Raw genomic sequence first — 24,620 nt, forward strand, 5'->3', positions numbered from 1 at the left:
CTTGGTTATAAACTTCCACATCTGCTCCAAGAGACTGTGGGAGTCAGCAGTGACTTGCGGCTTATGTCACTTTCTCAGTTCCTTTCTGTGGTAACTACTACTGATGACACAACTAGTACTAGAGGCTACTGCCACAAGAAATGACTAAGACAAGTGTGCATAGGCCTAAAGACAGTCTTGGTGCTGGCTGGCTGCGTAAGAGAAAACTGACTGCTGGAAAAGATGTCTGCCATTTGCAGCAGACCCATCTGACACAGGTTTTCTCACTCAAATAGTGGAATTCAGATGTTGAAATAATCACATGATAGCATCAGCTTAAGCCTAGCACCTGGAGTACCTTGGGTGAACGCAAGTGGAGAAAGACGGGCTGTTTACATTTATCCTACTGCCAGATACCATTCAAAGCATACAAAGAATGGTCTCTAATTTGTGATACACTATAAGGCTAAAGAAATGGAAAGTGGCTTCATATTTAAATATTGATCCAATTTTCTTTTGTGCAATCAGAAGTGATCTTTGAGATAAGCTTTACCAGCAAGAGAAGACGGGCCACATGTATATGTGTTTCCTGGAGGTCTGTCTCTTGCCCCATACAGTGCCTTTGTATGTTCTCCTGGATTAATGATTTTCTTTGGCACTGCCATTTTGGAATACCATGTTATGAGGGAACTAATTAAAGTATGGAGCATGTTTTTATTACTTCCCCTTTTCTATTAAATTCCTAAGATGGCTGCACTCAGAAAAAACATTCATGTTCAATCAACATGACTTTGAGTTCTGGGGTTAGCCTTGAGGATATCAAATGAAAACTACATAGGAATGTATGAGTATTTCCTCTTTAAAATGCTGCTTTTAATTTGGAAAAGCTTTTCATCCCTCTGGGATCATAACCCATTGTATGTAAAGCCCAGTATAATCAAGGTAGATGGTATTGACAGAATGACACATTCTGAACTTGAGTGAGAGGTCAGCAGTAACATTGCTGGGGCGGGTTTTGCCACTGTCATTGAACATGAAGCTCTGCTTTAGCCAGATGGGGACAGCTGGATTGCTAATATCCAAATCTGCCATTAAACCAAAAGTTCATCCCCAAATGAGAAAGCTGTCATACAACTTGTGTGTTAAATCAACAGTTCTGCTATAGTATTTAAAACAAGGCAAGGTTTTGATTGTGTGTGTCTAGGAAACCCCAACCCTTGCATATCCCTGACTGAACATTGCATTTGACTTCCCAAGATAGCAAGTGAAAAGACAGGCATTTATGAGACCACTGGTCTTTTCCTAGCAGTGGCACAGCATTTCATCTGCCTATGGTGTTCAATAGCAGCCGTGATAGAGATTGTGGCACGCTCAGATAATCTGAAATCTGGACTAAAGCAGCTGCAGTATGTTTTGTTTGTTCTTACTTTACTGCAGTATCCATGTATCCAGTGTTTTTTTCAGATTAAGCAGGACTTTGGGAGAAATGTGCTTTCTTCCCAACATCAGTGGCTGCTGGCGGCATGTCTGTGGGTCAGGCAAACCTAATGGCATTTTCAAAGAACACCAAGTTTCACTGAATTTCAGTTTCTTCAAAGAGTAATGTGCACTATAACTGAGTTCTTGACTAAGTGCTCTCTCTCTCCACACATATGCATTCCTCTTTCAGCCAAGTCCCACATCTTCTGTCTGATCATATCTACGTTCCAGTTGTATAGGAGAAAGAGGGCAAATACTGCTATGATTTTGCTTTAGTTATGGAAATCTATGCCTGAACCTTTTTGATATTGAATGCACAAACACTTGAAAATCAACATTAAGGAGATGGGTTGATACACTAGAATGGAAGATAATTTCTGGAATGAACTGTTATGGGACATTCCTCGTGTACCTAACCTGATAGCAGAGTAGATATGTTCTTGGTATAAGTTTCAAATATCACCTTGTCTTTTGAGAGTAGACCTCTGTTCAGCTGCCTTCAGTTTCAGGCTGAAATTTTGATCTGGGACATGCCTACACCACACAGTACAGGACAATGCAGAAACCTGCAAGATAGTGCTGACCAAACCAGTGCAGGAACTCCAGGCTGTTGTCCTGTGCACTACTGTGGAGAGCGCTGTGCTGCTGCTGGGATCTGAGCCAATGTCTCTTCACAGTGCTGTACTTTGCCAGGTGTGTAGCTGTTCAGACTGAGCTCGCTCACTGGGAAAACAGACCTGATCAGCATGGAGTAGTCATGCCAAGGTAATGTCCTTTGAGAAGATGCCAAAGCACCATTCCTGGGCAGAACTGCAACAGGAAATGGGATATTGATGCTCTGTTCTCCAACCAGTTTACACTTGAGATTGGTATATAAAGAGGAGTTTGTAATTCAGGGTGCAAGTGTCAGTGGTTTTGTCAGTCTCCCTATCCTTTCACTGACATTTGTCTCAGGGTGCACTAGCCAATGAAGCTTTTCTTAAAAAATAAAAATTGATCACTTCATTGTAATTTATCAGACACACATAGTTTTATATAAAAGGAAATAAATTATCTACTTCTTAGCCTTTTATCATAAATAATAAGATATGCTATACAGTCCATGGCAGTGATTCCAGAACAGGCAATTCTTAAACATACAAAAAGAGTTGTTCATCTCAGAGATATGCTTCATTAGTCTACAGGGCCTTAATATAAAAGACCAGTGGATCAGTATAGTGCATGCCCAATGAAACATCGCTGTAGCAGAAGAGCATAGGTACATATTTATGCCTTATTGTTCTCAGCTTCTAATTCCAACTCAAAACAATCTCCCCTCAGGTCAGAGGCTGTCGCCCCAAGTAGTATGAAGAGGTGCTCAGACAGTCAGCCTTGCACTGCATAACAGAAGTTGTGGGATGTTCCCAAACACCCATGATGGAGAAGCAAATTCTGTACAAAGCACTTGAAGTGGAAGTTCAGGTCTGCTCTCACCTCCTTGCATTCCCCTTGCTTGGTCCTGTGCTCAGGAGGTGCAGAGATGTGTGCATTTCTCTCTGGAAATGTATGGGTTTGTTGCCTTTCACTGCAAGTGCCAACCTTAACAGAGATCTATCGTTTCTCGTGATGGCATCGAAGAATAGATGCTGTGTTCCAGCCAGCTAATAATTGTATTAATCACTGCATTATGGGCCACTGCTTAATCCTTCTTCATGGTAGCCCTGGAGTGCACATTAGCCTATAATTAAGTATAGCTTCATGAAATATGTACTGTGAGGCTTGTTTAATAGATAAACTATTCTCTAATTCATTTTAAAGTCCAATGACCTACATACTCAGTGCTGAACTCCACCCCCCACCCACCTTACTAACATTATTTGTCCCCTGAGACCTTCCATCTGAGCAAATCTGTTAAATGAAGTAGAGGAAGCTTTGATCCAAACTAGGCTAAATCCATCGGAACAAATGGCTGACACATGTATGTGTCGTGTGTATGGGAAGGGGGACATGGGGTGGAAAGAGGGTGGAAGATAGAGAGGTAGAGTTGCATGATTGTGAGACAACCAAACCTTCCTCTAAAAGTTGTAAAATCATAGCTTAAGACAACAGTATTTCCGTCTGCCTGTGGCCATCTTGTTGTGTGCACACATGAAAATAAAGTGCTTCAGTCTTTGTCATAAATACTGTGCTCCCATTGCAGTCCCAGTTTGAGATGGGGACTGAACACCTGGCAGCTTAGTGCCTGCTCTGTGCACAGGAGAGCTGCACGGGGTGTTTGGCTAGGAACTAGCCCAGGCTGTGCTAGCCACAACGAGTGTTTCTTTAAAACACAAATATCCAAAATGAACATTTTAAGATTTATTTGAAACTGAGTATGAAAACCCCTCAAAGTGCATACAGCTGATTTTTAGTAAATACTTTGGGCTAACTAACCTATGTGCCTTCTTTTTACATTATCATTAGAGAATCAATGTCACAATTTTAATTCACCCTGCTACAGAATCTAAATGTTTATTTATTCAACTGGTGGGACAGTTAGAAGAGAGAGAGTTCATAGACCCCTAGAGAGATGATAGTTATCTTCAAAACATTTTAAATGGTTGTGCCCACTAGCATGTTTGTTTTACCTACAACCTGCTTAGCGATGGTAAGAATAGTGTATGTTGTAAGACACCCTCTTAGGCTTTAGGCATCCTAGTGGATGCCAGCAGCACTGCAGCTCTGTACTACAGGTATGGTCCTCTTTTGGGGTCTGCAGTGAGGCACTATTCAAATTGATCAGTTTGGTTGTGTAGCCCAAGAAATGGGACGGAGGCTGTTCTGCTGCAGACCAGGGGTCCTGCTGAGACGTGTAAGGTGCAGGCAGAGAGGACAAAACAGAAGGGATGCTTGTATTCCTGGCCCTGTGCTTAGTTGGCCATTTCCCTCCTTACAAAGCAACTGGGGAGGCCTCTGGCCCATACAGACAAAGAGGAAAGGGTCAATTTAGGTAATGGAGAAAGCTGGCCATGGTGAAGGTGGTTAGCAGCATGGCTGGGGCAAGAGGTTCAGTTTTTTGTTCATATAACATCACTTGGCTGTACCTGAGTTTTCCATGGCTGAAATCCTTGGCTGTAGTTGAAGCTCTGCTGGCCTGCGACCCCTAAGTTGGAAGTTTGCAGGCTCACCAATTTGAATATGTTGTTTGCAGACATAGTTTGTTCCCTGCGTTTGGACTGCTAGAAACTAGTAACCCACTAGTGGACAGCTAGGCTTCCTTGGCTGGCTTCAAGTCTAAAAAACTGGATGCAAGGGTGTGGGTGCATTTGAATGGAAGGCAGAAAGCTGGATGAGGCCCATCAAACACCTGACAGTTATGTGGTCGTACCTGCTATCTTTATCTTAAAATGGAGGGCATCTTCATAAACAGTGCTTCCATGCAGCCAATCTGTAAGCTGAAGTTACTATTAGAAGGGGCACTATCAAAAGCTTTGCTTTCGCTAAGAATTCAGTACTTTTTGACTGTAAAACCACTCGATCTTGGGGGAAAAAAACAAACCAAAACACAAGAGAAAGTCTGATTAATACTGCAAATGCAGTTATTTCACTTCTAAGTGATGATTGTTGAAATAGAGCTCTGGGCTGAGCAGCTGGAGGAGTGAAACTGTTAGGGGCAGAGCAGGTGCAACTCGTGCTTGGAAATGTCCCATGTGCATTTCTAAAAGCAGCCAAAGCTTTGAAAAGGATGGAGTGAAGGACATGCCTGCAAGATACAGGCTGCAGAGGGTGAACAGGATTTAATGTGCAGGGGGAACAGCTGTCCCTTGTTGGTCGTGGACCACCAAGGTGTTATCAGAGATGGCTGGAATTCTCCAAAAACTCCTACCTGGCTTTAGCGTGCATCTTGTGTAAATCAGGGTAACTTCCCAAGGTGGGACAAGGAGGTTGCTGACCACAGCTGCTACTTAAGGCTACAGACTTCTTCCTGGAGAAGAATACATTCAGGGATTTGGGGAGACCTCAGGGCATATTCCATGTACTGTCTCCCTCTTGTGCTGCAGTGTCTCCTAGTGCAGCATTCAAGTTACAACCAAGAGGTTATCACCAAAGCTTGCTGTATCATAGGTTGTAACGCGCCAAGGAATGGGCGGGTGCTGATGGTTACAGAGGAAAGAGAGGACTAGTTTAAAGACCTGCATGAAAATACTCTCTTGAGCGTACTTTGTCTTTCTCTGAAAAGTTGCAGGTTTTTGTTTGTTTGTTTTTCCAGTTGTTGTTTACCTGTTTTTTTTTTTTTTGCTTTGTTTTGTTTTGTTTTTAGCAAGTGTGGAGTTACTGAAGTGATCTGTGCTCTGCAAAATCTTTAGCTTTAAAGCAGCTAAATTGAATCCCACTTTGCACGAAGAAAATGAACTTGCTCTCCTCTTCTCCTTGCTTACTGGGCGTACCTCCGAATGGATAGTCAGGCTGTAGGAGTCCAGACAGTCTAAATCACTGGACCAGGGAACTGCTTTTCTCCTCCTTGGGGGTGCCCAGTGGACTGAAAAGCCTATAGACTGAATGAGTGTTTTCTGTTTATATCATTTTTTTAAGCATCTATTTTTTTTGCCAATGTTTTGACATAGTAGCCAAAACTAGTAAAATGTTTGGGCGAATGGCCAGTGCTTGTTTTACTGAGCAGTCTCAGAAACTGGGAATATCCATGAACCTGAGGTTTTTGAATGAAACAGTTGTGGTGCCAGATACAAAGAGAGCTAGGGGAACAAGCATGTTTGGGCTGTGTGTAACTCTTTTCCCAAAGAGCACTGCTCCTTCCCTCTTTTAGTAGCTAGCAGTGAGGAAGCCGGCTTTCCAGTTTGCCGGTAGGAAGGCAGCACTTACCCAGATTGGCTCCTGCCTGCTTAGCTGGTGCTTCACTGGGGCCTTTTGGGGTAAAAGCAGAGTGCAGGGAGTGGGAAGCTCTGCTTTACCAACGTCAGATGTAGTGAAACTCATAATGAAATAAAATAAACTGATCCACCTTGTTTTAGGGATTCTGCCATACCTTGGCTGCAGGAGTGGGCTGAGGCATAGGGAAATGCAGGCCCAGTTTTGGATGCTGCCCTAGCTTGTGGTGTGACAAGTCCAGGCTCCTGCCACAGGAAGGGAAAATGGTGCTGCCCTTCATGAAAAGATGCTGCGGGTCAGGTATGGAGGGGCTGGAGGCTCTGGGGGCTGAGATTGCATGGCCAGTGAGGAAGCTTGAAAGACAGTCTTTGGAGGCAGGCAGGGAGGGAAGCTGCTAATGGCTCTTCATTTGTGTGTAGTTCTGCTTTCTTTGGCAAAATTCCCCTAAACTGGAGTGGGAAGAGAATTGGATCCCTTAAGAAGCTTTTTAAGATTAGAAATATGCTTTGTTGAAATAGCTAACACTTCCATCTCTGCTTGCTTGTGAGCCAAATCCTGGATAGAATTCCTTTAGCAAGTAATTTTTCCTTTGACTTAAGTGAGAGAAAGATGAGCAGCTTTAATTCTCTGCCTGGTATCTAGTGAGACATTCATGCTGCATTCATCGCCATGGTGCCTGTCCCATTGTGCGCAGACTTTCAATTATCGAGTGTTCTGGTTTTGTTTTTTAGGGGGATTTTTTGTCATATTTTTCCCAAATAGAAAACTCTCTCTCATTGCATGAAAACGTTTCATGCTGCCTGCCTTATTCTTGTGTGTAATGTGGTACAAGCAGCGTTCTGTTGTACTCACAGGAAAGAAGACAGTCTGTAAGGGAAGTGCTTAATTTAATAAATTGCAGATTTTTGGTACATGGGATATTTGTTCCAACAGTGGGTTTTGCACTGCCCAAAATTTCAGTTTCAATTAACTTAATTGTATTCAATAGGCTGAATGAAAGGATCTTAAGTAGCATGTGAGTCAGGCTTTCAGAATGTGTGCTTGTAGGAGGCGGCTGCTGCCTGCTCAGCTGATGCACAGGAGTCCTGAGCCTTGGAAGCAAACGCACGGCTATACAGAGTGTGCACGAGCTGTGTGTCGTGCTCATTTTCCGGCATATTTCAGTACAAAGGTTTGACACGCATGTCATATAAATGGTGGCACTTTGTGGCTGCAGGTGGTCGGTCATCCTCTGCCTGGTTTTCCCCATGCATCCACATTCAGCTCTACAGGCACATCCTATCTTCCTTAATAAAAAGAGATACTGTAATAAAAAAGAGGCTTTATTAAACTAATGCAATAAAGGCATTTTCTTTGAGGATTTAAACACTTCATTTTTAATAATAAAAATCAAATTGTCATTGTTGGACCCTGTATAAGTTTTATTCAAATCAGCCTCTAAATGCTGTGTGCCTAAGCAGCTCTCTCCTGAGATGTACGTATTTTAGCATTAGTTAAATGAGTTTAAGAATGAGGCTCATACTCTGTCTATAGGCAGTGAATCTAGAGATCAAGAGATTTTTTTTTTTTTTTAAACGAGGGACTGATGTGATGCATTCAGCTGCACTGAAGGGCATTAGAAGACAGCTGGTCTCCTGTTTACACTGATGGAAAACCTGTCAAAGTCCTTTGAGTTCTGAAGCTCGTGTAAATGGACAAGAGCATTGCACCAGACATTCTGCCTCTTGAGACAGAAGGAGCTGGTCAGGGAACAGGGTGCAGAGTTCTGCTTAATGGAAACTGTGACAGGATGGATATGAAGGTGCTTGGTTTGGCTAACCACTCAAAAATTTCCAATGATTATCTAAACTAATTTTGCTGAACAAAATTGGACTGAACACATTGCCAGAATAAGCATTTCTAAGAGACTTCTGGCACTTCTGCTTCATGTCCTAGCTGGAATTAGGAAGAGATGCAAGGGAGTGGAAGTAAAGCAGTGGGTGAAAATGAGCTGGAGTCATAAGAAACCTGCAGGTACTTCATATAGAATTTATTCTTAAGTGCTGTATACTTAGAGACAAAGAGAAGTTTTTTAACAATTGATCAATAGGCAAAGAGAAAATTTTTAAAAATTGATCAATGTATCTTATTCAGCCCATAAGACAATATTGGAGGTCTTGAAGTTTGAACATGTAGTTAATGCCAAGAGGCAGAGAGTCATGGCATAAAACCCTACCCTGACATGAGAAAAACGCAGCAGGTGGAGTCGTTTTGTTTCTTTGAAGGGTGATGAGAAGTTAGTGCATTTGCTGCAGAGCTCCGCAGGGTGACCTGCCTCCTCAAGCTTTCTGCTGCAAGTAGCAGGCAATTTTAAATATAAACAGTTGTTTCAGTCTGGCAAAATCAATTTGGTTTTGTATGCTGAAGGTGAGAATTCAGTGTAGTTCACTAGGAATGAGCAGCTAACCAATGGTTCCCCAAGTGCTGCCTTCCCATACTAGAAACAGGCCTTTCATGCTGAACAGGGATACTGAGAGGGGATAGGCTTATATCACTGGTCTTTAAGACTCAGATTTTGAATTTGAATAAATACCTACATTTTCTGGTCCCAATCAGAGCCTCATCTAAACCCGAGAGGAAGCAGAACAACTTTTTTATTGAGATGACCAGTTACAAGTACTGCTTGGGCTTCAAGTACTGCAGGAGCAATATTTTTCTAGTGTTTCAGCATTTTCTCTGTTGCTCTTGGCAATAGCTGAAGTATGGAGAAGCACAAATAAACCAAAAGTATGAAAAAAGTGTTTATGCTTTTTTAGTCTTTCATAAATATATATATATATATAATCTCCTTACACAGAACATACAAACTGAGGTTTAGCACATGAGTTGAGTTTATTCAAGTTTTTGCCTTGGCCAGTGTTTCAGTTGTCCAAAGCCTGTTTTGAACCTTTTTAAAGTTGTATCTGCTCTCATGGACACATTGCTGAGGTCTGGACGAGGGGAAGTGCAGCTCCTGTCTGAGTCACCAAACCTGACATGCGTGAGGTCCTGGCCAGCGCTTGCAAGTCTCCTGCTGCCTGATGGCCCTTATCCTCCTCTGTCCCCAGGACATCAGGGTCTGGGTGACACTCCAGCATAACCTCATCACCCCCATCCAGACTGCTTTTGAAAAGTCTTGTTGCAAAACTGTCCTTCATTCGGTCCCTGGTAGTGCAGTCTGCTGTCCCACTGAGATCTCATTTACGACTTTACAAGCCTGAACCAAAGCCCTTTGGGAAGATGGCAGAAAACTTCACTTGCCTTCCACGGGCTTTGGTCAAGCCTTTGTGTTGGCCTCAAAGGCTGTTTAGTCAGTCCTTTGGATCTAGGAGTCAGTCTGAATAACATTTGCTCTACATTGTAGTGCATTATCTTTCAGAAGTTGCTTAAAAAAGATTCCATGCCCATGAAGTTTGGGTTGTTTGTCCTGGAAATCCTGTAGGTAGTAAAAATAAAATAAGTGAGTTCACAAATGGGGTTTCATAGAATGAGTGCAAAGCAAACCCTCAAGACAGTGACTTTGCTGGCTTGTTTTTGAAAGACTAGATTTCAGCTAGTTGGAAAAAACACTGTCAAAATTGCTTCTACCTTAAATAGCTCCAAATACTTTTTTATTTTGATTGGAATGTGGCTGCTTTCTCCACCTCTGGTTATTATTTTTTTAAAAAAGTTCATTGTCGATCCAGTGTGTTATTTTAAAAATGGTGCAAGTTCCAAGTGTAAACCAAGCTGTGCCTGAGCAGGGTCCTTGTCTAGGGGTGCATGCATAGCACAACTCATTTGTGAGCAGAGTCTCTGCTACTATTAAACTTATTCATTGCCTCTTCAGTAACTGGCTTAAAAATGATGTCCAAGAATGGAAAAAGAAAGATTATTATTAAGCTACCTATCCGAAAGTGTTTCCTGAAAGCTGTGTTCAGTAGAAGAGATCTGTTTGGTCATTTAAAATCAGTTTGAGACTTTCTAGTCCCTGAGGATCTTCTTTCAGGTTTGCAGAGTTGGTTGCTCTGCAAATTACTATTTTATTTATGTATTATTATTTTTTTTAATATGTGAGATGTAAGTAAGTCAGAATGAGCCAATGGAATTTTATAACAAATGTATGAATGCTGTGGGTTTCCCTCCCTCACTCCCTCAAGCAGAAACATAATTTGCAGAAATGAAAACAGTCTCTGGCTGGCTTTAGGGTTTTCTCAAAAATAGAAACAGTAGGGCTTGTCTGGTTGGGCCGGTTTCCTCACCACACACCTGGTGTATATCACTTTAAAAAATAAATTATGCCTCATTAAATTACAATTAAATGAAATCATGATCATTTGTTTTTCTGGAAGGAAGATGTTTTGCATATTGAAAGCCTAATTTGTTGCAGGTGACAAAAAGGCTGAACAGATTATTTAATATCACTTTATTTTATAATGTTGCTCACTGGTTAGTTTGTGTATACTTCAGTAGCTCAGAATTATATTATTGTAAACGTTATTGCTCTCAAGATACTTTATTTTATTGTTCTACCGTATCACTCAGCTATCTAACCACTGTTGTTTACCAGCGTTGTTTATCTTTAGTTGCAGGAGGACATGCAATTTTTCCCTCTCAGTCAGTTTTCTTATTATCTGTCCTGCTGTTTACATGGCTCCAGAGCTGCCAAAGCACTCAGCATACTACAACCGAGCTCCAGACCAGCTCTGTGCAGCCAGACCTCCCACTTGGGGGCCTGGAACAGGCATCGGGGTGCAGGGCTTGGCCCCTCCGTGAGCAGCTGCCTCTGGTGCAGCACAAGCCTGGCATTTTGGGGGAAGGAGTTGGCTGCTCTGCTGGGCTGGGTGCCTGCTTAGCAGGTGAGGCTCCCTGGCTCCTGTGCAGGACTGGTCACCTGAGGTGTCAGTACTCTTTGCCAATTCTCCTGCATGGCTTTTTCCTCTTTCCAGGTATTTGTGAGGCAGTTGTCCCATCGCTGCTGCTTATTACTGAGCCCGTTTACCCAGGGTGGTTTATGGTAATACACCAGGATGCCTGGTGATTGATTGAGCAGCGGTGTGAAATACTGCTACGTCCCTAAAACAGGTGTGAGATCTTTTTAGAAGCAAGAGGCACAAGCTAGGGCTCCAAAGCCCTGAATCTCTCCCATGATATGCCACTTTGGGTGATGAGGCAGAGCCTCCAAGCCCCAGAGTTGGTATTTCAGGCAGACACATGCATACCTCTTAGTGCCATTACCAACCCACTAGTACCTGTACATCCCTGATTTACATAGGGAGGCAATGACTGCACTGAAAAGTAATTGCTGGCATGCTTTCACATATGTTTTTGCTGTCCATTTTTGAAATTGAACCATAGATTTAGCCAGGTTAAGGTGGGGGCAGAAAAAGCTGCCTTAGAGTCAACTCCAGTAGTTTTCATGTACCTGTCTTTCAAACTAAATCCATTCATTTTTGGATGCATATCTTTTCTTTTAAAAATAAATAAATAAGTTATGTATCCTTTAAAAGACCCAGAAATTTAAGAATTTAGAGAGTCAGTGGAATTGATATTTATTTACTGCCTTTGGAGACTTTTCCATTGACTTTAAGAGGAAATCCTAACAGGGACATTCTGTATTGATCTTGGAATGCTTCAAGTCACGGGTTTGGGCTTCTGAACTATCCTGTTTTTGTTAATTTCCCTCAGTGTGGGAGCCTGGTAAACTTTGGAATTTTTTTACAGTGTCCCTAGCTTCTCTGTGGGGTGGTAAACTCTGAGGAAGAAGCTGGGTATGAGCATGCGGTCGTGCCACGGCTGCAGACAGTCACAGAAGCAAGGCCAGGGCCTGCCCAGCACTGCACCTTCTTCAAGCTTTTTCCTGGTGTGGGCCTGTTTCACCAGCTGGCTTCTCTCCAGCCCTCTCCCATTTCTGGTCAGAGGGTCCCACGATGGTTCAGTTCCCACTTCAGTCCATCTAGTAACTGTTCTGATAACAACAGGAAAATAGAAGCAGGAATCCATCTCTTTATTTTAATTTTGTAGATTAGGAACTGAAAAAATGAAGCTGTGTGCAACCTAACTGCTGGTTGTCTGTGGAGCTTGTTTTGAGCACTTCTGGCGTAAACATTGCTGAAATAGAGCTTGCACATACGTGTTCCAATGTAGATGTTTGAAAGCAGATAACAGATAAAGCAGATACAGACACACTTTTGCCCATCTGTTTTGTCAGGAATTGTAGTCAATAAGATCAATAAATAGTAAAAAGGTTGGCATTTGGTCATTACTCAGCTGTGCAACCAGTGTTTCGTCAAGACTTTTGGGGGGAGACTCTAGCGTGGAAGAAAAATTCAGACTAAGTATTACAGGGCTTTTACGGCGTGGTTGTTTTCTAATACCATTTTCCTTGCAAGAAAGAAGTATTTGTGAGGCAGCTTGCCTCAGTGATGACTGTGCAAAACGTTCCTGTTAACAGCTATGGCTAAATCATGCCTGGGGCACTGCAGTCCCCTTTGCAGCCGGTTGCTGAAAGCTGCTGCTGCTCCAACAGAAGTGCGCTGGACCGAGCTGGGTGGCCGCATGGAGTTGGACACTGTGGCCGCTGTTCTCAAGTGCTTGGGCTTGTGGCAGGCAGGAGAAATGATCCCTCTCTGCTTCATTGTACACCAGTACACGTAAACACACACAGTTCAGGAAGTGACTGTTACCGCTTCTTGGAGTGAAATAGCCCTTTGTAAATTGGGGAACGTGGCAGGGTGCCTCAGAGAAGCTGGTTGAACGCACTCCACTCCGGTGGTTTCCATCGGCCCTGATCTAGGCTTGTATATTGTGCCCTAACTTCTAGATAAGCTGTGGAACTACTGAATGCTTACAGTTATGCATAATTTTAATCCTGTCATTAGATTTAAGCCTCTTTTAATACTATTCTCATCTTTCCAACTCTTTTTTTTTTCTTATTATTTTTATTTTTTGGAAGTTCTGTACTTGTTACCTTCTGGCATAATGCTTTTTGTTAAAACTAGGTGAATATGGTGTTCATTTATTGTTGCAACTTGAAACCTGTGGTATTTTAAAATGAGGCGTGAAAGAATGGGTTAAATCGCTAAAGCTAGAATCTGAGGCTTTATTATTTGTTCCATTTTTCTCCTCTCAGAAACAACTGTCCAAACCAAAATGAACGGACTGTAACATCTAACCCCAGCCAAACATTTTTCTTCATAAACCTCCTGCACTGTTTAAATGTCGGAACTAAATTTACCAAGCTTGGCAGATTTGTCAAAGATGAACAGAACTGCCAAGCGTTCCCAGCATCAAGTAAAAGCAGAGAGAGAGGGAGAGAGAGACAGAGACATCTAACAGCTCCTAAAATATTTGCAGCAAGCACCTGGTGGTAACTGTAATTTCATCTACTCGGTACACCTGCCTTTATATCTAGCATCTCCATGCTCACATGCTTATTACAGTGCCAGAATAGGACTGTCCCAAAATAAACCCCAGCCCCTAGAAGACAAGCACTTTCCTACTAAATATCCCCTCTGGGAGAGACCATGAGATGTAGGTTCTCAGTATTGCTACCCAGCTGGTTACGCTAAACAAATTTAAAAAAAACAACAATACATGACTGGATTTTTTTTTTTTTTTTTTAACCAGGGCTTGTTGTCTGAGATCCTGCGTAAGGAAGAAGACCCTAGGACAGCTTCCCAGTCCCTCCTGGTAAACTTGAGAGCGATGCAGAATTTCCTCAACTTGCCTGACTCGGAGCGTGATCGTATCTATCAGGATGAGAGAGAAAGAAGTATGAACCCCAACGTGAGCATGGTGTCTTCAGCAGCCAGCAGCCCAAGCTCCTCCAGAACCCCCCAGGTAAGATGTGATTCCTCATTACCTGTTTGTTCTGTGGTCCTGTGGATTAGTTCAGGGAAGGTATTCCTCTCTGCCCTTCCTCTGTCTGTTGCTCCCTTCAACCAGGTGAGTTGTGGAAATCCTTTGGTAAGGTTTTGTAGTGGCTCTTAAGAGATGTTTGTTGGATTTCAACAAGTCGTAGTAATGATTCTAGCTTTGATCAATGCCATAAATGCAAAGAAGAATGTATGTGACATTAATACTTGCAAGGGTGCATGTGGGCTTTACATATAGGCAGTTCATGTATGTTCACTAAATGGCTGTTACAGACTGCATTATAGAAAGACTACTTACATAACTTTCTGTCTTAGTGGTCTGTCTGTTAGGTTCTGCAGAACACAGAAAATTTATGGGCTTATGAAGAGGTTCATATATGTTGCAATAAAATGTGTGGAGTGAACAGGATTTGATAGTGAGGTAGATAGCTTTTGCTAGAAATCAGTGCATTCTGTATTCTGCATAGGAAATGATGGTCCTAGAGTTAGAGGTTTACACTAGTAATTATTTGAAGTACTGAAAGTAGAGATGGGCAGGGTGCTGGACAAGAGATGACGCTTTACAGTTCCAAACCAGTTAAGTTACCTCATTGATTTAACTATGTGTGTTTATTAATGTGCTGTCACCACCCACTTCCCTGGATAGGTTGTGCCTTTGCACTAAGAAAAAACCTCCACATACTACACTGTTCTGGTGTATCTACCCTTCTACCTGGCTGCTTGCAGTCCCAGAGGTATACTCTGAAAAAGGGAGGGTGCTTGCACAGGGACAATGATTAGCTCTTGTCATGACGTTTGTCTGACTTGAGTTTGAAATTTCTAGCTGTGCAAACATGACAGCTCAGGTCTAGCACTTCTCTTGATCTTTCGTAAACAGGCCTGAAAAACCCTCCTGCTTTGGTGCTTCCACAGTCAGGTAGTCTGCAAAGCCTCTGAGTGCTTAGGCTGTGCATGTTTTGACCGTGCTTGTAATAGTATTACTGAGCATTTTGCATACTGAATTCTGGAGCCACAGCTGCTAAAAATAAGTAAGCATCTTGGAGTGGGGGGTTGAATGCAAACTAATCATCCTTAAGGAAGGTGTGCTGATTTTGTAGAAACTGTTGAGCACGTTCTGTTTAACCCTGGTTTGGGTGCACTTCACCACTATACATGATGTAAAGAACTGTTTTCACTGAAAGCAAGCATATCCTGCCAATCTGAATTTGATGATGAATTTTTATATGCAAAATTCATTGTTGTATAACTCTTATTTTTTTTTAGTTACCTTTCTGTGAAAAAAAAAGAACTATTTTAGCATCTAAGTAGTGTACCCACTTTATGCATTTATATTTACAAGAAAAGATTAGTTTATTCCTGCTACAACAAAAAACAACAAAACAAACAAAACAGAAAGAAATGGAGGGCTTAGATGCAGTCCGGTGAAAATAAAAATCCAATCTCTGTCAAATCACTCACTCCAGCTCTTTTCTCTGTCAAAATAACAATTTTTTCCCATGTTCACCACAGCTTTAAAATAAGAGAAAATTTGCTTTCCTTTTTAAGAGCTAAGCATTGTTAGAAAACCATACTCTAAAAGTATAAAGCAGCCCATCCTTGCCTTATTTTCCTGGAGAATCCAGTGGAATATTGTGAGATTTTTAATCACCAGAAGCGACACAGAAACCTTTGTGTACCCAGTACTTCTCTTGCACCCACTGGATAAAATTTCCCCAGTCCTCTGAGGGCCAGCACCAGTCAGCACAGGTGCTGTTTTGACAACTTGGACACCTCTGCAAATGAGGCTGCTTCCCAGCTCCTGGGCAGGCAACATGGCTACTGTGCTTCCCCATATGCCCAGTATTAGTCCTGATGAGACAAATACCCTGTTCATGCACAGCGCAGCGATTCCCTGAAACATTGCCATCCAAGGAGGGTATGTTGTATACCCCAGAGAACAGTGCTTTGGAGGTAACGGTGGTTACTGGTAAGGAGGAACTGTACTGGCCTTTCAAGAAATATGTTACAGTGCTGGAGAAGTTGATTTAATGGCATTTGGAAGCATGGTTTCCATAGATACCCATCTCTTGAGGCAATACTTCTGGGAATGATTTTTCAGTGTGCTGGGTAGCGTATCAGTAAGTGCTAGGGCAGCCGTAGAGGTAGGTGCATGAGCACGTGGCATAACCCAGCTCAACTCTCCACCACTCAGGGCCAGCCTCGAAGCCCCCAGGCGTAGGCGGACGCTGTCCAGGACCAGCGTGGAGGTGAGAGTGGCAGATTGATGCAGCAAGTGATGCAAGCACTTTGGGGAAGGGGTCCTGAGCTTTTAAAGGTTAATGCATACATGTAGCCAGCTCTCTCCTTGCTGTGGAAGACTAACAGTTACTGCTGGGATTTCAGCACTCTGGCATTGTGATTACAAAAACTTTTTTTTTTCTGTTTCTTTTCTTTCACCATTTGCAATGAGACATTTCAATAATGGCAAACTTCTAGTTAATATCAAGACCAGTTTTGAGTCTAGGCCTATAGCATCAAGCACTCTATTGTGGTAGCTGTGATACTTTCCTACCTATTTTGGTGAATAAATAAGAAATGGCCCAGCTTTCAGGGCGTGTAGGGCAGGCTGGTTTTTGACTTCTGGCTGCAGAGCTTGCAGTGCAGGGGACCCACGCAAGATGAAGCTGTATTTTAAAACTTTATTTTACATGCTAATTTTGTTCTTCTCAGAATCTCAGACCTCCATAACAACCTTTGGGGCTGTGGTGACCTCAACTGCTGTGCTAGCCAAAGGCTCCATCAACTGGGAAGACTATTTTTTTAATACTGTTCAAAGCCCTGCAATGCCTTCGGAAAAATTAAGCTCCAGTAAATGAATCCTGACAGATTTGGATAGTCCTCTTCCTTCCCATGATCTCTTTGTTGTTTTCCTATGTTTCCCACAATTGCCCTCTCTCTTATCTACATGTGAAGATCCCGGTCTGTCCGTCCATTGGGCTGTACCCACTCAGGGCCTGTGGCCGAGTCGGGCCCTGGCCTCCTGTGGTGCCAGGGGTGCAGGAGGCTCCAGCCTGCCCCAGCTGTCCCTAGCAGAGGCAGAACAGTCTTGGTCCCTTTCTGTGTGGGTCCTGTGCTGCCAGCACTGCTGTCTCAAAAGAAGCAGGGAATCAGCTAGGGCAGGCTCAAGGCAGAAGGGGGGCACTTGCAGAGCCAGGGGCACATGTTCAGTTGGGCGCTGCGCAACGTAGCACTACGTGGTTGTGCTCAGTGAGCTGCTGCATCCTGTGCTGGCTGCTCCTGACCCCCTTCAGACTGGCTTCGGCAAGAGAGGAGATACAGGTTGATGAAGGCTTGATCTGGAAGCAGTAGGAAGAGTGATTAGTCTAGATTGTTGTCTTGATTGGATTTTGGCTCCATTATTAACGTGGGCCTTGGTGCAGAAAAGACGTTAGGGTTAGGAAGATTTGGAGGAGAGCAAAATAAAAGAAGTTCAGAAGGCTTGGTTTTGCCTAGTTAACCTTCTCATTAACAAATAGGCATTTGGGCATGTCTGCCTAGTTAAAAATTAATGTTAGGTGTACTCTAGCAGCCTTCAACTCTGGTGTAAAAACAGGAGCCATATGAAAAGATCTATAATCGGGCCAACTATCTGAACATCACCAGAGTTTATGGGAGATTTGGATATGTCTGGGTGTATGAGCTTGGCAACTTAGCTTGGTTTGTTTCCTAAGACCTTTATGTCTCAGGAGAAAACAGGGATTTTATGTCAGTAACCTATATATTTCCCTTAAAAGATGTAGGAGTTCAGGGATCAGCCCCAGCATCCCTTCTCTTTGACCTCAGGAAAGCAAATGAGATCTGTCACTCCAAGGGGCTGCTGGTGCGAGTGTTCAGCAAGCATCGTGCTGCCCTCACTCCCTTGCCTGCCTCCATCATATGAGGATGGCCATGGTGAAGGGGCTTTAAAATAAAAATCTTGTAGGATCCTGCAGAATTGTACTGATAGCAGCCTTGTAGGGGTAGTCCAGCCTGGGGAAAGTACTGGCAGCATCCTTTATTGTCCTTCATTTGTCACAGAAGCTGATGGGAAATCATTCAATTAAAAGGAGTGCAGTGGAATACACAAAATCTCAATATGAGTTTAGGAGAATGAGGGCAGCACGTCAAAGGCATGCCAAAGCCCAGCTTTATGAAATGATTTTTTTTTTCATTTCCACTGATTTCCTAGGTGAAATTAGGTGACTTTCTGGCCAGCATAATGATGATAAGGCTGGGAAACCATACATACTCAAATGACATACGTATAGTTTTAATAAAGGATGAGGGAGACTTGAGGGAGTGCATTAAATTGAGTAATAATTTATTATTTAGAGACCTCTACCCATTTACTCATTTTTTCTGGGAGAATTGGCTCTTCCTCCAAGGTGTAGGCCACTTTTAGAGAGAGGGGAAGAAGGTAGAGGCTGGTGTCTGTGCTGTAGCAGCTAGCTGGCAGAGCAAAAACTTCAGCAACTGCCTGCAGCCAAGCACCCCAGCTACCTATCGTGTTGTTGAGCTGTTCAATAAACATGCTGGGAGAGGGAGAGAGGGAGAGTTGACAGGGCCTTGCATGTCCTATAGGAATGCACTGCAATTATTTCCAATCACAATTAACCTGATTAGAATAACGGACAGGAAGTGTCCCTCTGTAACTAATGCAGTTTGGCATCAGCTGACTGAAATCCTTTGACAATTTCTGCACAGATGGCTGGGCTGAAAGCAGCACTTTTAAAATTATTATTTTCATGGTCTCTTGGTAGGCCAAAACCTCGACACCAACAACAGACCTCCCCATTAAGGCGGACGGCGCCAACGTCAACATCACAGCTGCCATTTATGACGAGATCCAACAGGAGATGAAAAGGGCCAAGGTATCTCAAGCTCTGTTTGCCAAAGTGGCTGCCAATAAAAGTCAGGTGAGTGGTAGAGGGGATTTCGTTGTTGTGGGGCTTTTGGGGGTTTTGTTTTTAAAGCAAACTTTGGGGTTGGAACTAGACCCATATCCCCCTCACCAGTAAAAATACATCTGTTCATACAATAATAATAATCTTCATCTCTGGGGAACCTGTCGTTTTTTTGGTGTTTGCCTGCCTAAGTGGTTTCCTTTTCCCTTTTAAAATAGGCTGGGAAAAGGACCAGCTTACAGCCAGGCTTTTTCCCTCCTTTTGTAGAAATGCATATGTCTTTTCCCTCTTGTGGTATATAACTTACACCTCTATTAGTGGGACAAGGACCTTCCAAAATAATGGTATCCTTCTCATTTGACAGGTAAAGAAACTGTTTTCTTAAGTAATTAACTGAAGGAAGGCAATGGGAAACTGCATATTAGGCAGGTGTTTCCTTTTTTTTTTTCCCCCTCTTGTTGTATGTGCTGCATACAGTATCGCCATGTGAATAATTCACATCAGATACAATAATTTTTACAAAAAAGGATGAGAGGGCACTGCAGGGTATTCTCCTAGATTAAGTTTCACCTTGGGTGTAAAAAATACATGTGGGTAAACCTACTCTGGGGTGAAATTGTTGAAGAGAATCCATTAATTTAAAAATTTCATCCAACTGTTTAAAAAAATATAATATACAATAGGGGATTATGTAGAAAGGAGGACAGACTTTTTTGTAGGAAGGGCAGCAAATGGATTGGAGACCATTGGAAGGAATTGTTTACTCTGTGTGAAAAGAGCTGTTTCTGATCCTGGATAAAATTACTCAGTTGTGCTAAGAGAGGGCATCAATACGCACACAAAAATGCACAAATGTGTCTGTGAGAGGATAGAAATATCCAGATGCATGCGCTCTACTAAATACATTTTTTCCCTCTGTGCAGGAAAACAATATTGTAGTGATTAAAGTTGATGTAAAATAAGAAGTTGAAAGGCATATAAGCAAAGCATCAAAGGCTACCAAAGCACAGGGAAGAGCCTTGTCCTTGTTACAGGTATTTGCACCCTGGCACATGGAGGTCTGATCCATTTTTCCTTCCTCATTTAATCTTTTTTTTGTTTTTTTTCCTCTTGCTTTCTCTTGTCAGGGTACAGGGGTTACAGTCCACAACCCCTCTGCCCCCCAACAAAATCCCAGGCACAGTATTAAATACATAAAAGGAAAATACCATGGAACCCTCTTAAACTGTTAAATGCATAAAAATCTCATGTACCACATGGCAAAATATAATGAGAACTGGAGCTGTTAAACGAATAAAGCTGTTAAAAGCATAATGCCACTTGGCACAACTACTGTGCATTTAACGGTTTTCCACTGTGTAATAAATGACATATGTGGTAAACGTGCAGTAAATATAAAAACTGCACAATTGATTTTGCAAACGTGCCCCTTATTCTTTACTCCATGCAGATATCAAAGTTTCACCCAGAATCCGGACTGGACAGCTTTTAATAAGGAGTGTGTAACACAGACTGAATGCCAGCTTCTCTGAGGTTTGGCTTAAAATTGCCTGCAAACTTCCTGTCATTATACCCAGAGGCTTCTTGAAATAGAGAGGGACTGAACCACCCAACAATAATTTGGGTGGCTCACCGGCTTCAGTCTGTGCCAGCTTGAGTGAGCTTCTCTGGCAGCATTGCACACCAGCACCAAAACAAAAATAAGCTCCATAGTCTTTCACGTGAAAAAAGAACAGGGCAGATTTTGAAAGCCAGATGCAGAAGGTTAAGAACAGGATCCACAAATGTTATTGTTTAAAGCAAAGTCACTGCCCATAAAGGTTTTGTTTCTTCAGCAGAGGCGAATAAAGAAGCGTTTCTCAGGCTAATGTTTCCTTTGTTTCACAGCCCTGCCAAAGCAATACTGGCTCCCTGGGATGACCCAGCATTTGCCATGCTGAGATGTCATAGCTCGCTGCTGGAGCATGAAAGTGGTTTGTGAGGGCACTGGAAGGCAGGGACAGAGAAGCTGTAGTCACGAACCATAGCAATACACTGTCTCCCCTGCCCAAAACCCACCTGCGCGCCCACCCCCAAGCCTGGTTGGGTGTGCCTGTGGTGTCCCACAGCTGGCTGGAGTGCCCCATGGCCAGGGGAATGCCAAAAGTAAAGACACAGTTGATCGCAGGGGGGTGTGTGGTGGCACAGTAGGGTGGTCAGTGTCACCTTAGGTCTAGCTTGCCTAAAAATAAGTAGTGGGGCTTTCCCATTGCTTCGTACAGGCCTGTTGTGCCAGTTGCAGGCTCTTCTGGTTTCAGCAGCTGAGTTACGCGGTGGGAAGTGCTCATTGAAAACTGCCCGTGTTTACAGAAGAAAGAGAGTTTGAAAGAGGGGAAAAAAGAGCTACTCTGAGGGTTTGCTTGGACTTTCCGCCAAGGTTCGTTCACTTGCTGTTCTCCGCAGGCCTGGCTTGCATTGCATTGGCTTCTTCTATTATTCCCTCACCCCAGACTACTGAGAGGCTTCCAGTTTGCTAACAAGGCATGTGTTATGTTGGGCGCTGCTGTTCTGTCAACAGCAATCCACGGTGCTGTGCAATCTTCACAGTTTTAGCAGCCAGTGAATCTCCGACAGGGCTGTTTTGACATTTTATATGCAGGGCTGTATGTCATGTACCCGAGAGAGCATCCAGAGCCAATGGAGGCCTCATTTCATCTTCTGTCTTTGTACAGGAAGAGTGGTACCCACTGAGAACAGTTATTGCAAGCGGCATCATCTACTAGTGGAGTTAATTGACCTCTAATTTAAAAAGTAGCCATCTTAAGTCTTAAGTCATGGCAGATTATCAGTTCAGCAAGTAAAGGGAAGGGCAGCTGGTAGAAACTGAGAATACAAATTGTGGAGCTCACAGGGCAACATAAATGCAAGGAACAGGACCTCACAGAAGTACCGCGGTAGTATGGATTCATAAAGATCTCAAGCCATTCATTTTAGACATTGACTTGTCACATTTCCATTAATACACATTCTATTCCTTGCAACATATCTAGATACTTCTTGTCTTGTTTGTGAAGTGCTGTGCATTCCTTTGTCCTTCTGAAGGCAGCAGGAGCTGAGGTGCTCAGTGCCCTCCAAACTCGGCCTCCAAAAGTGTCATCCTGTTTTAGTTGCCAGCTGTTAGTGATGTACCCCCTGAACAGCGTATTTCTCTGGGGATGCTGCCTGCTAGTGCCCTTTGTCCTTTAAATGACTAAATCTGAGACTTGTTTTATCACATTGGGAGTGTTTCTGAATGTGGCAGGAATACCAGGATTTAGCCTCTAGTCTGCACTTCAGAATCTCCTGGTTATATTTAATTCACGGGGAGTTTCCAGCATGCCTTTTCAAAGAGGTTTGGGTGGCCTGCATGTCTCCAGAATGGAGCAGTGGGACAGGTAGAGACTTTGACCTAGCAATGCTGCAGGTTTGAACTGTCAGGAAAGCTGGTTTCCATGTCCAGTTCTGCAGCTTCTCTACAGGTCCACTTTGGGGAAAACCTTTTCCCCCAAGACCTTGTGCCAGTGCTTCTGTAACACTGTGCAGCAGTGTCACCCCTCTGACCTCTGCTAGTGGGAGTCCTAGCAGTGGCTGTGTTGTGCGCAGAAGACATTTTTTTTCTTAGGCTATGTGAAACAAGTTCAGGAATATAGTTCTGTTCATAATAAACAGTCACTATCAAAATAAATAGTGGGCATAGGTAACTGGACCCCTTGCTGACAGTCTGAGGGAGAGCAAAAATTGTATGAACATAGGAGGCCAAACTTCCCACAGTTCTCCCAGGGCAAGAGTTTTCCTTAATCAGGCTGGAGCAGCCTGAAGAAGAGAGGCTCAAGCTGCTGGGCATCTGCCCCAGGCTAGGGTAGATGGAATGGTTTGACCTCCAGCATCACCAGTCCAGTGAAAACAAAAAGCAAACCCTTGAAACTCAAATTCTTCCCCAAGGGACTGGATTTTTTTTCAGTTACAGCACAGTAAAGCAAGAGAGAACTCTCTCTGAACAACATTTGAAAGAACATTAAGCTGGCAAAGCTCAGTCTTTGGGTCATGTCTTCGCGTCGTTTAAAAATGAACAAACAAAGGAAACAAACAAAGGGTGAGGGTTAGGGCAGGAAAACCCTTCAGCTGAGTCCCTTCACATTCAGAGAAGTGCAGGGTTGTGGATGGAAATCATTCTGTCAATTCCCCTGACTTTTCCTTTTGAGATCCCTGCCACATTGCAATGATTGTCTGGGAGCCTGCTCTCTGACCAAGGACAGGTGTTAGCCCCGCATTGGGAGCCCACTCTGCATGGTTGTCAGCGCCGTGGCCATTGTCACACTGCCCCTGCTCCGAGAAGAAAGCAGAGGTACTGTGAGAAGGATGAGCAGTCACCCTCAGGCAGGTTTTGTCCTTCACTGTCTTTCCTTCACGATTTATGTTCCCTTATTTCTTATGATGGGATACCTTCTCTCCCCATTTTAGCTTAGAATAGGTATTTTCTGTGCCCTTAAACTAATTAGATTCCAGTGGCAAGGAACAACAGCTAGAGAACACAGCTGGTTGTGAAGGTGCATAGTGCATATAATGTACGTATATATGGCCTTTCTTCCTGCTGTAGCATCTCAGTGCCTTTATGGTGCTTGTGAATCTCTGCAGCTGGAGGTTAACTGTTGTACTGATATTTTGTTCTTCTTACATATGCAGGAAATATAGAAAGACATTTCTCTCCTTAACTAAGCTTAAAATTTCTCTTAAGTACCTTTAACATTAGCTGACCTGCATCTGCAGCAGCACCTCTCTCAGCAAATGAGCAAGGCAGGGGCAGCTGTGGAGCTGGGGTTTTGCTCAGGAAGTCTTTGGCAGACTTGGGTGCTGGTGGCAGGCTGCTTGCCTGAACCATGAGCCTGCACTGCCTCTCCAGCATGGAGGGGAGCTTGTTTGAATTTCGCATGCAGGAAATATTCTCAGTGCACAGCATCCTTCCTTCTGAGGCTAAGAGATGTAAGCAGACCTGGTGTTTCCATCTAAGATGTGTCAGGGTTCATGTACTTCATTCATTTTTTGTATTATTTCTTGTTTTATAGGGCTATTGAGAAACTAGCCATAATGGAATTGGGGCTTTTGCCAGTGCTTTTGCATTTTGCCTTAAATTTTTGGAGGAGGAAAAGTGCTGACTGTTTCAGAAAACTCAGGCTATCAAGCGATTAACCTTGAACTGTACCAAAATGCTCCCAGTAAAGCTTCTCAGGTTTAGTCCCCCTCCCCTGGCCCTCATCAAGAATTCATTGAAGCCATGACAGAACTTTCCATTACAGTTAGTTTTTTATCCATTTCAGTTTTCTTGATTAGGTTATCTTGAATCATTAGGGGGTTTATTTATTTTAATAGACACTTATTGGATTCATGGAAAGAGAGTTTGGCGACTAAGGAACAAGAGATGAATATTATCTGGCTCATTTCACACTGCAGAGTCCCAAACTGATCAGAAGGAAGAGAGGCCGGGAAAGTTTGACCAGAGGACTCC

General features: G+C 43.1%; 1 protein-coding gene across 3 annotated transcripts in view; it reads left to right on the forward strand.

The window, feature by feature from the left end:
• SATB2 (SATB homeobox 2) overlaps positions 1 to 24,620 on the forward strand; it is a 135,967-nt gene that overhangs the window by 79,771 nt on the left and 31,576 nt on the right. For all 3 annotated transcript variants that reach the window (XM_080599932.1, XM_080599931.1, XM_080599933.1), the window contains 2 exons: positions 13,930 to 14,142; positions 18,956 to 19,111. In XM_080599932.1, coding sequence (XP_080456058.1) covers positions 13,930 to 14,142; positions 18,956 to 19,111 — 369 coding nt within the window. The remainder of the gene's footprint in view (positions 1 to 13,929; positions 14,143 to 18,955; positions 19,112 to 24,620) is intronic.

The sequence above is a fragment of the Anser brachyrhynchus genome (assembly GCF_964034855.1).
Source record: "Anser brachyrhynchus genome assembly, chromosome: 7".
In the NCBI taxonomy this organism is placed as follows: domain Eukaryota; kingdom Metazoa; phylum Chordata; class Aves; order Anseriformes; family Anatidae; genus Anser; species Anser brachyrhynchus.